General features: G+C 34.7%; 2 protein-coding genes across 2 annotated transcripts in view; one reads left to right on the plus strand and one right to left on the minus strand.

Annotated features, from left to right (window-relative positions):
* The window catches only part of LOC136408622 (uncharacterized), a 46,733-nt gene extending 40,390 nt beyond the window's left edge, over positions 1–6,343 (minus strand). Inside the window, exon 1 of the mRNA XM_066389720.1 lies at positions 6,028–6,343. Within this exon, the coding sequence (XP_066245817.1) occupies positions 6,028–6,156 (129 nt within the window). The 5' untranslated portion in view covers positions 6,157–6,343. The remainder of the gene's footprint in view (positions 1–6,027) is intronic.
* A 12-nt stretch (positions 6,344–6,355) lies between these two features.
* LOC136408628 (probable phosphoserine aminotransferase) overlaps positions 6,356–13,460 on the plus strand; it is a 31,331-nt gene continuing 24,226 nt past the window's right edge. The window contains exon 1 of the mRNA XM_066389729.1: positions 6,356–6,630. Coding sequence (XP_066245826.1) covers positions 6,616–6,630 — 15 coding nt within the window. The 5' untranslated portion in view covers positions 6,356–6,615. The remainder of the gene's footprint in view (positions 6,631–13,460) is intronic.

Raw genomic sequence — 13,460 nt, forward strand, 5'->3', positions numbered from 1 at the left:
TATAATATTTTTTAAGACTTCACGGACTTGTGTTTTGGTTAGTTAAGTTTTTTAAGTGCTGAAATTACTGTTTGCATTCTGATAAAAACTCTTTATGGTTATGAAATCATTCAGAATTTAATAAATGTTAATTAACTTAATTAATTTTCATTAATTTAATAAAATGTAATTCATTTTAATCTTTACTGGCGGTCAAGAAAAAATAAAACATAAATAAATTTAATTAATATTTATTCAATTACGTCATTTACAACAAACGCTGAAAATGTTGTCCATTATCTTTCAAACACAAATTGACTCTATGTTTCATATTATCAAAGACTCTAATGAGAGTCTGTGGAAAAACATTTTTACATTGTTGTCGAATTCTATTCTTAAGGTCTTCAATTGGAGTTTTAAAAGCGTATTTTTTAGCTTCGGGAACCAAAAATAATCGAGTGGGGTTAAATCCGAAGAACGTGGCGGATAGATGCAGTCCGTCTGCAAGCTTATTATTTTATCGTCATATTATTTCCTAAGATAATTAAGAGTTGTTCTAGCTGTATGGGACGTCGCCCCATTCTTTTGACATTATCCGTGCTGCAGTTTGTCAAAGTAAAGTTGGTTAATGAATTCGTTTAACATATTCTGATATCAGTCAAATTTGATGGTGTCATTGAAAAAAACAGGTCCTACTAAGCGTTTTCGTGAGATAGCAACCCATATTCCCATTTTTCGAGGATATAAAGTTGTTTCCGTAAATACATGGGGATTCTTTGACTCCATATTCTCATATTTTGTGAATTTCGTTAACGTGATAAATCAAACCCCGCTTCATCAGTAAAAAACGGCAAATCCAGAAGATTGTCGTGCGTTGTTTGATTGAACCAATTGCAATATCTCAATTTCTTTTCATAACCCAGGGGCTGCAGTTCCTGAAACATATACAACTTGTAAGGATATAATCCCAGATTTTTTTTTAGGAATTAAATGACAAGTACTAGGCGATCCATTCACTTGTTGAAAAAGTGTTCTTGAAGATGTGCTGGGATTGTCATCCACTACTAGCCTCACATTTTCAACACGTTCTGGGGTTCATTTAATGGGTCTATCACTTCTTGATTTCTTTTGAACACTGGCAGTTTATCGAAACAATTTCACAAGATAATTCAAAATGCCGTGAAATTGCGATTTCAGCACTACAATGTAGGTACATTTTTCACGAAACTCTTGAAGACAGAGTTAAATTTCAAAGGCTCATTCTTCGTTTATGAACTGTCCATTCTGAAAATAAGACTTAACCCTAAAGGCTTTTTGTTTGAACGTAAACACCATTTTTAGCATTTAGAAAACTTTAACTAACAAACATACCAACAAGTTTGTGAAGCCTTGAAACAGACTAGCTTTAATAAAATCCAACAAATAATAAAGGTAAACGGAGTCGTATTTAAGTGAGTTTAGGTTTATTTGTTTATGTTTGAGATTACGTAGAAGAACATATCAACGACATACGGGCCGGGGTGAAATAATTTTAAGGCCTACTTTATAGAATTTTTTTAAAACACACGGTACATATACATATACCGGGTGTCCAGGAGAACCCTGGATATAGGAAATTAACAACTTTGCATTTGTTCAATTCTGATCTTGACTCCGACCAATTACGGCCTTGAACAGTTACGAAAACATCTAAATTTTTTTAATTTGGAAGCGTTTTGTGCCAAAACGGCTCTAATTAGAAGATTGAAAAAATTGCGGTACGATGGTCGGTCTTGAGTACTATGACTTCCATATAAAAGTTTTTCAATTAGATAATCCGTGTAGGCGCAAAAAAATAAACACTGATTTCCCATATTAATCTCCTATCTCGAGGGATCTCCTTGACACCCGGTATGGGAAGTTACTGTGGAGATTCTATTAGATGTATTGGCAGAAAATTTTGATTGTATAAATCAATAATTAACAACGGTAGAAAAAAAATGGCACCTACAAAAATGTTTCACTTAAAAAAAGAAAAGAAGCTACAAAGACAGAAAATGAGAGGAAGAACGAAATAAGTGGAAGGAGGTTTGAAGGACAATTTGAAGCAACAAAAAAATTTTCAATGAAAATGTGTTGTATAAGTGAAATTAAAGAGGATTTCTTTTTTGATCCATTATGGATTGTCTGAACTATCTTCAACCCACAAGCTTTGTTACGTATTAGTCGCTAATATTTTTTTGTCCGCTAATGCGGTTCCGCCTAAATCCAAATTCGCTTTTCGTCAAGCACCAGAACACCCATATTGGTTAGTTTAGGTACCTACCTTTAATTTGGGTCCAGGTAAAAAATTCGAGGACTTTAATTAGATTGTGGTCCCACAGGCAAAATTAAAAAAAATACGTTGTATAATAGAAGATTCGAATTTGCGATCGTTATTTGGAATGGAGGACTCGAGGGAAGACTTAATCGGACACTCCCAGCGGGAGGTCACAGTTCACAGATCCAAATAAACAAATAAATCCCACGAAATGCGACAACGGGACCTTTAATACCGATGGAATACCGATGAAATATCTCTTGTTACCACTCCAATTGTTGTTTGAAATCTAACCTAACATTTAACGCCGAATCGTGCACTCATCCCGGTTTTGTGCTCTATCTCAGATCTCTGCTCAGGCAGAGATTCCATCTTAAAGGCTCTTCGTGACCGTCGTTGCTGAATCATTTCGTTGAAAGCATCAGGTGCTTTTGATAACGGAAGTAGTGCTCTTGTTAGAAAGACTCAGCTTGATTAAACTACAGTTCCATTGTAAATGTGGGAATTTTGATCTCTTTATTAGTCCAGCCACAAATCCCCGACAAAGGCTAATCTGAGGAATAAATCGATTTATCAATGCTTCTGCGGGATTCTCCGAGGATAAATGCCTTCTCCACAGTATTAGAGAAAATTCCTCATTAAAAATGTATTACTGCGGGATCGTTTTATACACATAGTAATAAGCCGGTTTGAAATTCTCATTAATTTAACATTAGTTTTAGAGCATTAAAATTTCAAATCAATTTAAAATTCGAAATGGCTGCTAGAAACGACGCTTTCTGAATGTTTTTAAATGTGACCGATGTAATGACTCTTCGAGAATGAAAGCATTAATAATTCATCCACAAAAAACGACTCAATTTTTCAAGAAAACTGACCGGGAACGTATCAAAATCAAACAAATTGAAATATAAAACTGGCCCGGAGCTTTTTTTGCCCGGCTAAAGTTTACACTCCATGACTTGCCTAATTTGCTTTTCAAGGTAGTTCTTTGAGGGGACCTTTGTGATATGCCCGCCAGAGGTGACTTGTCAGAATTCGTTAATAAAGCTCGGTTTCAACGTGATCTGTCAACGACGAAACCTCGTTGGGGGCGCTTGGCTTGTGGTCGACGCAAACCAACTTCTTTCCCGCAGATGCGTGTTGGATTTTCGTTCATTTTAATGAAGATAATCAACCAACTAGAACAACCGTGAACAATCGCGAACAATGCAAGGAGAAACCAAAGAAATGCCTTTTTAATAACGGTTTAATCTAAGTGAGTACCCGTTCAAAACCACCCATCATTACCACACATTTTCAATAAGGGCGGTAAAATTTTAATTTACCCTCTTCTGATCTTTCAATTTAGCATCGGACAAGCAAAGTAGATGTTCACGTTCCTTTTGGCCCGACTTTGATGGATCGTATGCTATGAACACAACTCTTTGGGAAGCAAATTAGTCATGATTTGACAGCTCATAAAACTTGAAGCTAATGAAAATCAGGAAGGCAATTATTGTGATGTTTACGCCGATGAATCGGCGGCCTCATTGTTGAAACGTCGGAAATGAGGGCGCTTGAGAAGGTTCTGTTCTGAGAAGCATCTGAATGGAGTTTTTCCTAGATCGTTTGTAACTGCTTCAAATTTAGATCTAGAACTGAATTTGCAAATGGGGCGAAATTGGTAAATGAATCAGCTGCCGATTAGTAACAAGTGCTTAATAACGAAACATTCGCTATTTTCAGTACATTTGTATATTTTTGAAAACACACCAATAAGGATAAATAGTTATATTGTAAAAATCGTTATTTCTCCTCTCTCAAGAGCCTTATTGGTATGAAACCCCTATGACTAAAACATTTGCCATTTCCAGTAAATTATTTTTCTTCTTAATTTTTTAACATGTCTCAACCATCAATAGATTTGTAGTGGATTTAGGATATCTTGAAAATTATAGCAAAAACAAGTAAATTTTAGCTTCAAAGCTATTACTTACTTCAAGTCATATAACGAAAATCCATTGGTGAAAATGCCTACCATCGAAACCTTGGTGGAAATGTGTCACTTAGAGTAGCCTAGATTCATGTGCTCTACCAAATTTTCTAAAAAAAATCTCTCTTCCCTATTATTATTATTATTTATTTTCAACGGTCAAGACATACATTTGCAACGTGTAAAGATGCAATTTGTCATTTTCAGTAAATTTGGAACATGCATTAAGAACAGTAAGTTTTAGCTTGAAGCTTTTACTTGCTCTGGTGTGATCACTCTCAACAATAAAATTATTCTTTAATAAAACTGCTCATGCAGGATGTACCAGATTTAAATGGTGTCATTGATTAAAAAATGCATATGCTGAATAGTATATTTTAATATCTGAAAACAATAATTTATTATGAGAATTCTTTAATAATTATTCTGACTTCGACAATAATTTTATTACTCAAATACGTGTCTTTCAGTAAATTTGATTTCGCAACCGAATACGAACAATTAACAAGACCAAAGGGACAATCAAGCTTGAAAATAGAAGTTTAATTTTTACATGTAACCAATGATTCAGGGTTTTTAATTAAGAAAAGAGTGTGAACTCCAAATTCGCAACACAAGGTAATAAACATTCGCCAATTTCAACACATTTTGACGATTTGTAAGGTAAATTGAGAATATTGTAGTAACTTTTCTCCTTGCTAGAGCAAAAAATGGAAAAGTATTTCAATTATAAAACCGAAACTCCGGTTTTCATTCTGTTAGCACTATAAACTGAAAATCCACTAACGAAATATTCGCCAGATTAAGTAGACTTTGTAAAACCTGCTTGAAAACAATATGTCCTTCATTCTACATATAAAGCAACGAAATTGCAGCTTTAAATTGGTTCGCAAAATATGACAAAATGCCCACTAACAAAACACTCGCCAATTTCAATATATTTTGAAAATATGTTATATTAAGCAGGTATATTAAAAAGGAGTAATATTGGGTTTAAAAACGGATCCAATTTTTTTAGCAAAATGAACGAATAAGGAGATATTCGCCTTGTTCAGTAGATTCATTAAGAAGCCTATTGAGAATATTATAAAATAAGCGAAAATCTCTAAAATGTAATTTTGATGACTTATGATAAACATTTGCCATGTTGTCAGCATACAAGATATTCTGCAATGCAAACCGGTTTCAAAAGATCTAAGATTACTTAAAACAGTGAGAATAGTTCTACCAGAATTCTATGGAGGAATTGTGACCCTCATTGTGGAATTTAAAATTTTATTGAGTTCTTTATGACATAATCCCAGAGAGAGTATTATTCAAAGGCAACATGAACTATTTTTAACTACCTGGAAACAATTTCAAATAGCTTGAAAACAGGTAGATTTAGTTCCAGTTGGACTTCGTGTAGAAAATTGTACAAAACACATCGCTTTCATCCGGATTTGAAAAGCAACAGGACTATCTAAATGTCAATTTTCGTTGCATTTTTCTCCATCTTAAATCATTCAAGATTATATATATAAGATGCCATTGTTGCTACCGTATCATTAGCCATATAATACCTATTTGGACACCCAGTATAAAATCAGGACAAATTAAGGCCAATAACTAGTACGGCCTCGAGTAGGTACGACATTAATTAGGCTTAATAAAATAGGCATCAAGATAACGCAAATAAACGCGCTTGACTGCCTGATTTAAGGCCTTTGCCTTCGTATATGGAAATACACATTATTACCACAAAACCATAAATTTTTTTACTGGGTAATATTACCTTTTCCAGACATGTAGCCCGGCATTGCGCCACCCTTAAAGGGCTAGCAATGTCCTGTTCTCCACCTGCAAAAATAGCTCCACACATCGACAGAGTCGAAAGCACTAACAAGATCCACCGATTTGACATGGTCCGCTTATCAAATGTGCAGTTGTCAATTAAACTTTTAATCCTTTTGGGCACTATCTCATGATTTTCTCACAGCTTCAACTATAGTAAAAGATATTCCGTATATACACACACGTATGGTAAAACGGCCAAAGGATCGTAAACCGGCTTTCTCAAACTATCGGTCCCGTACAGCTCAGCGTTCCGTCATGAACTGAACTGTGCTTGTCGCTGTATGAGTGTTTTCTCTTGTTGATCCATGTTCGGGCTAGCTCGGAATCGCTCGGAATAGTCCGTACGGTTTTTTAAGGGGGTTGTAAAAGAATATGTGTGCATCGGACACGTTAAGGGGTGTTTCCAAGCCGAGCGGTGGTTCTTTTGTGGTTTTCGAAATTAGCATTCTTGGGAGGTACGAACCGGAAGAGGCTTGACGTCGCCTATTACTATATAGGTTTACATAATAGAGGACATGTTGGGGAAATGATGGCGGAAGGGGTGAGTTTTTAAGGGTTGAAAGTGGTTTTTAAATTGGCAGGAATCCCTTTTTTTCTCATTTTCAATAAATTTTTTTTAAAACAAGTTTCTCTTGGGAAAGAGTCAAGTTCCTCTTGTGTCGGAAATGTTTTGTCATAGATAATGGAATGAAAATATATTATCCCTGGAGAAATTTTCTGGTTTTGATGCCCAATAAAGTTTGTAAATTCTTTATTTAATTTTTTTTTATGAATAACGTCTCATACACCAGTGGGACTCTTGTGGCGATGGAATTACATAATATTCTCAGTTAAATCTAATCGATTGTGAGAATAACATTCACCGTTTACTAAGTGTTCAAATGAACACCTTTGTTAGCGTTTCGGTGACAAATCTATCACCGAACCTTAAACTAGAGTGGAAAAATGAAAATAAACGGCAAACTAAAATGTATGATACATGAATATTTAAATTGTGTAAAACTGGGGAAATACCTGTTACTGCTTACGTCTCATGTGATCTCGGTTATCTCTGCAAACCTTGTCACTTCTGAACCCAGTTTTAGTGTGATGTGAGGAGGGTTGAATCATATCCAAAACACTATATTGAATTGAGTTATCGGATTTTAAAGCGTTTTGATTTAATACGTAGAAAAGTTCCTTACAAGTTTCTAGAGAAATCTTGAAGAATTCTTTAGAAATTGAGTTAATTTTATCACGATTTGCAGAGTGACATGCTTAAATTAATTCGACGTAGGAAGAAAAACATGCTGAACCGAGGAGTTAGATTCTAAAAATTTCGGCTCATTTTACAACTTAAAAATTCTATAAATTATTTTTTTATTGATAAATAAATCTTTCCATTGGGAATTCTAAATAATCTGTAAAACATTTTTAGAAATTTGTAAATTTCGAAGATTTACGTACCTCAATTTCATTAAAATTTAAAGAAAGACAATGTCAAACCAAGGTCAAACAACAAGTTATTACCGTTTTCTCAACTGAAATCATATAATTATTAAGTAGCTTTTAATTTCTGATTTCAAGTGTTTGAGGCCATGGTGAGGTATAAAAATGTCCATCTAGGGTGAAAAAAAACAGATATACGGCAATTTTTAGGTTTCAAAACTATACTCGGGCCTTTATGTCTCTTGTTGTAAATATGTTCTATAACTCTAAGGATTGTTCGTTTATTTAATTTTTTTTTAATTCCCTTAATTCCCAATGGAAAATTTTATTTACCAATAGAAAAAGAATTTATAGAATCTTTGAGTTACAAACCGACTAAGAATTTTTAATAATCGATTGTTTTCCTTGCTATCTGGAATTAGTTCAAACGTCTTATTCCTCAGTTCATGATAAAATTGCCTCAATTTGTAGAGAATGCTTCAGGATTTCTTTACAAATTTATAATAAACTTCTCTACATATTAAGCCAAAATATTTAGAATTCGATTCTTCAGCTCAATGTAATTTTCTTAAAATCTGATTTTGTTCAACCCTGTCACTCCTTAAATCATACTGAGGCTGAGAACTGACGGGGTTTTGAGGGGATGTAAGAAGCGACAGAAATTTCTCGAGGAAAAATATTATTTTCCGGACCAGTATTCTAATTCAAGTTTAAAAACTGAAAATATCGTTTATTTCATGTCCTGAAATGCATTTTCTCGTGTTTGCATGGCTTTCCATGTTCAGCTTCCCTTACATGAGAATTCGTCGCGCGTGCAATGTAACATGCCACTTTCTAGACTCCTAATGAAATACGCTATTGTAAACTTTAAATATTTCTATTCGATACTATGCCTTCATACGGTCGTCTTTATTCCCTTTCAGATCATAATATAGAAAATAACTGTTATGTTGAATTTTAAAATAATTTTTTAGTGCAGCTGGAATTAGTTCTGAAGCTCTAGGAATACTAATGAACGTTATCATGAAAATTTCAAAATCTGCACAGGAAACTCTATGATATCGCAAATTATGTTTGGGCTGAAATTTCCGAAATATTCATATGAAGATTTGACCGATCGGAATGTGAATGATAGTGATTTTAAATAATACATGATACTGCTTGATATAGCACTGTTGATAAAGCAATTCCATTCTTCCATCATCTAGATTAATGTCTTCAGTTGCAAATGCCTGCAGCTTTGGATAACTCAGTTGTCAGGCGCGGAAGTAATTTGTCTGCATTAACAAGACGATACCCTTAAGCGTATGAATACATAATTACGCTAATTATCATATATTTTTTATAAATATTAATAATAATCGCCTTAATTACCCTAATGCAATAACGGTGTATCCGTCCCTTCATCCGTCATTTTACCCCGAAAGAGTGTCACCAATAAAAATATTTAAAAGCGGATAAATGTCTTCAGCTGTCACATTTCCAACCACTTAAACAATCTTTAAGACGTTTTTTCTTTCTCTTAATGCAGAGGAAGACGGCTGGTCCGTTGAGGTCGATAGCTGGATTAAGTCTTTTGCTTTGAATTTGATTAGTAGTTTACGCACTGCTTTTGGTACCGCATGACTATAGGGATTAAACTCGAGCTTGTCCCGGGCCGGACAAGTCACATATTTTAATTGGGCGGGAGTATTTTCTTCAATGTTCCACCGAAAACGTAACAACCCCAATTCGTTGCCCAATCTAGAAACAAACTGCGAGGTCCTTTTTTGTTTCGTGAAATTCCAGCGTTGCAAAAAAGGAGTGCTGTCAGGGTTAGGTAAAAATACGGGGCAATAAGAGGGCATTTGTCTGAGAAAAGCGTACACCATCAGCGTGGAGCCTTATAAATGTGACAAAAAACAAAAACACTTAAACAAAGTGAAATGGTAAGGCCAATGAAGGAGGACCTGAAAAACAACGAAAATTCACAACAGGGATTCTCTTTATCCCTTATGAGAACCATCACTCACCCACATTGTGATATTCGTGAAGCTCTAGACACCTCTATAAGGAGCCCAAAGCGCATGAAAGAATCTCGTTCGCAAAGTTATAATTAATTGCCTTTAATTATCTGCCCGGGATTATAACGATAATCCGAGGAGTCATGCAATTATTCCTACAAAGGTAATTACTACCCTGTCTCCTTTTTTAAAATTATTCCATTTACAAAAGACAAATAAGTCTGAGCAGCAGCGACACAAAAAGGGAAAAGTTTCGTACTTCTGAATTATTCATTACTCGGTTCAGTTTAAAAGACACTTTAGGAAAAAATCCATTACACCCACCTTTAATATAAAATGTTAATTTTTAGCTCCGCGGCCTGCATCGGAATCAAATGCTGGATCTAGAAGGAGTTTTTATGATTCTTTAATATGCCGTCCCGTTTCTGGCTGGATAAGCCTAATTTACATTTAAAAAGCTAAACACAAAGCTTTGCCTTTAATCTTTCTTCTCGGAAACTTTGCAAATAACTCCTGGATACCTGTGTTAGTTAATGGAAATAAAAGTACAACTCTGAGAATCCGAAGCGATATTGAATTGGATGGCTTTAAAAATTATGCAAGCTTTATTTTATCTACTAAAATATTCGTTTATGGGGCTGAAAGAGCACCAGATGCCAAGGAACGCGCACCCCAGGAGCACTGAGATTCTAGATATCCTAGATGAAATGCATCTTGAATATTGCTGTACAAGTCGCCATCATTACTCTCAAAGAGATTGCTGGATAACAAACTAAGATTGGATATCAAGGGAAATGTACTGCGTTGAAAAAAGACTTTTCGGTATCGCTTTAACATCATCGCTTCCCCTTGGGCTTAGAACGAACATGGAAGCTTTATGGAGAAAATTGTAGAGTAAAGAACTGTGCAAATCTGCATACTGTAGGGCCTGTCTACAAAATATTCTGACTTTTATGGAAATCACATGGAATTTTGTTATCAACCCCACATCAGCACGTTTTCCTTTGAGAAGAACAAATTTGTTCGGCCCGTTGTGAAGAAAATTGTAGATTATGTAATTGTGGAAGTCTGGATACTATTCCACATCTCTACAAAATATTTTCACTTTTGTAGAGACGTGCCAGATCATCCCCTAATGTTCATATCCAACTTCGCCTCGTTTTCCTTTGTCTAAGGACGGATTTATGTAAGTTTTGCTTGTAGAAAATTGCGAAGCATCGAACTCTGCAAAACGGGGCACGGTAGCACATGGCTACAAAATGTTCTCGCTTTTATAGAAATTATCTACAATTTTTGCATCAACATCGACATCACCTCGTATTCGTTTGTGCAAAAATAATTTATTTACCCCGTTATGGAGATAATTGTGGATTGCATATGTGTGTGAATGTTACTGTTGCAAATCGCCACGAAATGTTGTTACTTTTGTAAAAATGTGCGGAAGCATCCAATTTTAATCGCAATATCGATTCGTTTAATTAAGGGTCTTGTTACAGGGACATTTGTGTTATAGAGGCAGAAGTTTCTATCGGATGATCTTCCCAACGCATATTTCAATCGCTCTCTTTTCTCCATTGTTCCGTCCATTTTGCGCTTTTTCCATATCGAATAAATTCAGTTTTCTCAGATACATAATACAAGTTGATCGCCCAGGAGCAACAATCTATCAACGTGACAGCAGGCAATGTATAGGGCCTTTTTGACCCGATCTAGTTTTTGCATCAGCTGCAAAATACGAATTACTTCTATCGGAAATAAATCACCCTTTGCCGGTTGTTTTTCACAATTTCAGTAAGAAATAAATATACACAGAGGCGGAGGAGCCTCCCCATCCCTACCTACACCCGGATGTTAAAGGCACTTATCGCCGAATTCGCGCTGAGATGAACCATCATGATAAAGTACAAGCAGTCCTGATGGCTGTTTTATAATATTGGACATTTTGCGTGCAATCTTACTTTAAGATCGTGCTCCGCCACTGACAAGAAATGGATGAAGATACGACAGATTTCGTTATTACATGTTTTTGCCCTCATTTAAGGTAGCGAACGATCCGGAGAATGTCCATTGTCAAACTTTTTACTTCTATAATGTTCCATTTACCAGCAGATTGTTTTATGTGGCTTTAAGTTTCGGACTTTTTAGACGTGAGAGGAAAATACTAATGGCAGCCTTGTAAAAAGTCCTCTTTCAGATATTTTCGACTTGCAGTTGAGAGTTTAAGTTCGCGCATTGAGGTGTATTGAGGGTTGGCCAGAATTGTGGTTCAGAAATGCCCAAACCACAGGTCTGATTTTAATAAATAATAAATTCTGCCGCATAATGCCCGAAAAAGAGAAAACAATTTGGACGAACACGCAACGCTGGTAATTACAGGATGTCACGACGAGTGCATTTTTCATTATATCTGTGACGGGTCTGGCCTGGTCGCAATCCGTCGACATTCGGGGGCGGGCTTCTGATAATCATTTATTTAAACATTCATAACATCCAGACAGGACTAATTATTATTTATGCAAATTCGTGTTGCGAAAGGGAGATGCAACTGGGAGTATGATAAGTAGGAAGTACATCGGAAAATTGTGGCATTAACCTCAACAAGCTCAAACTTATTGCATTATTTATCATTTTGAAGTTATAGGAGGATCACTTACATTTATTTAAAAACAAGTTTTATTGAGTGATATTGAAGATGTCTTGGTGGAGAATTGCCTTGAAGGATAATGGGATATCGTATCCCAAATAACAAAAGCAAATGATTAAAAATGCCATAAAAATTGCGACAGCTATGCACAGGGTGGTCCGCGCACCACGTCCACTGCCTTACCTCAAAAACCGTAAGGTTTAGAAAAAAGTTTAATATATAACTTATTCAGTTTTTCATGAATTTTTATTATTTTTTAATATTTAGAAGTTATAGGCTGGTCCAGGAAACTGGGGCGTGACATAAATACATTTTTTTAAATCGAATACTCTATATTTTCTTATGGACACTAATTCTGCTAGTAACTATAAGTATTTTTTGTTCTTACAAAATATGAAATTTTTTTAGCAGGTTTTGAGTTAGTTCAATTTAAAGTCAAGATTGAAGAAAAATTAGCTTTTTAAAATCTTCAATAAATTTACACAGTATTAATTGAATCTTTCAAAACTTGTCCGGTTAAAAACAAAGAATCATTCTGTTAAAGAATATTTTTAATTTCCGAGAAATTTTATACAGAGTGTAAAAAACATTAAAACTTTCTCACTTCAAATGCCTCAAACTCCACTTTTTTAAGTGGGTCAACACGTATTTTCTTTGAAAATGAACTCTTCTTTTAATTTACTTTCAGATGATATATAGTATATGTATATCTAAACTGAAGACATCTCACATGCTTAGCTGATTAATATTATTAATCATCATTTTTCTATTTAAATTGCTACTTACATATGTATCATTAAATTAAGTTACAATTATAGAACTCTAACGTATAGAAATTATTCTAAAGTAAAATTAAAGCTTATTATCACAAATTTTCCACATAGCTACCTCTATTTGCTATACATGTGATATATATTTCCCCTAGTTTCCTCGTCGACCTTAATACCGCTTAATAAGATGAGTATGTAAGAACTCATTAGTTTAAATATATAATGTATGTGTATGTATATATCGTTAGAAAGTGAATTCAAAGAATTCATATTAAGAAAAAATACAGGATATCCTATTTAAAAAATCGAGTTTGAGGCACTTGAAATGCGAAAAGTTTAGATCATTTTTTTCATACTCTGTACACAATTTCTCGAAAATTAAAAATATGAGGATAGTCCCAGAAGTATCCGAACTGACATATAGATAGCGATTTTTTTGTTAAAAATTTGCCGATATTACAAAGACCTCACTTTAAGAAGTTTATGTATACATTTGAGGATGCCATCTTGATTTATGTTTGTTTTG

Source organism: Euwallacea similis, chromosome 4, assembly GCF_039881205.1.
Source record: "Euwallacea similis isolate ESF13 chromosome 4, ESF131.1, whole genome shotgun sequence".
NCBI classification, from domain to species: Eukaryota; Metazoa; Arthropoda; class Insecta; order Coleoptera; family Curculionidae; genus Euwallacea; species Euwallacea similis.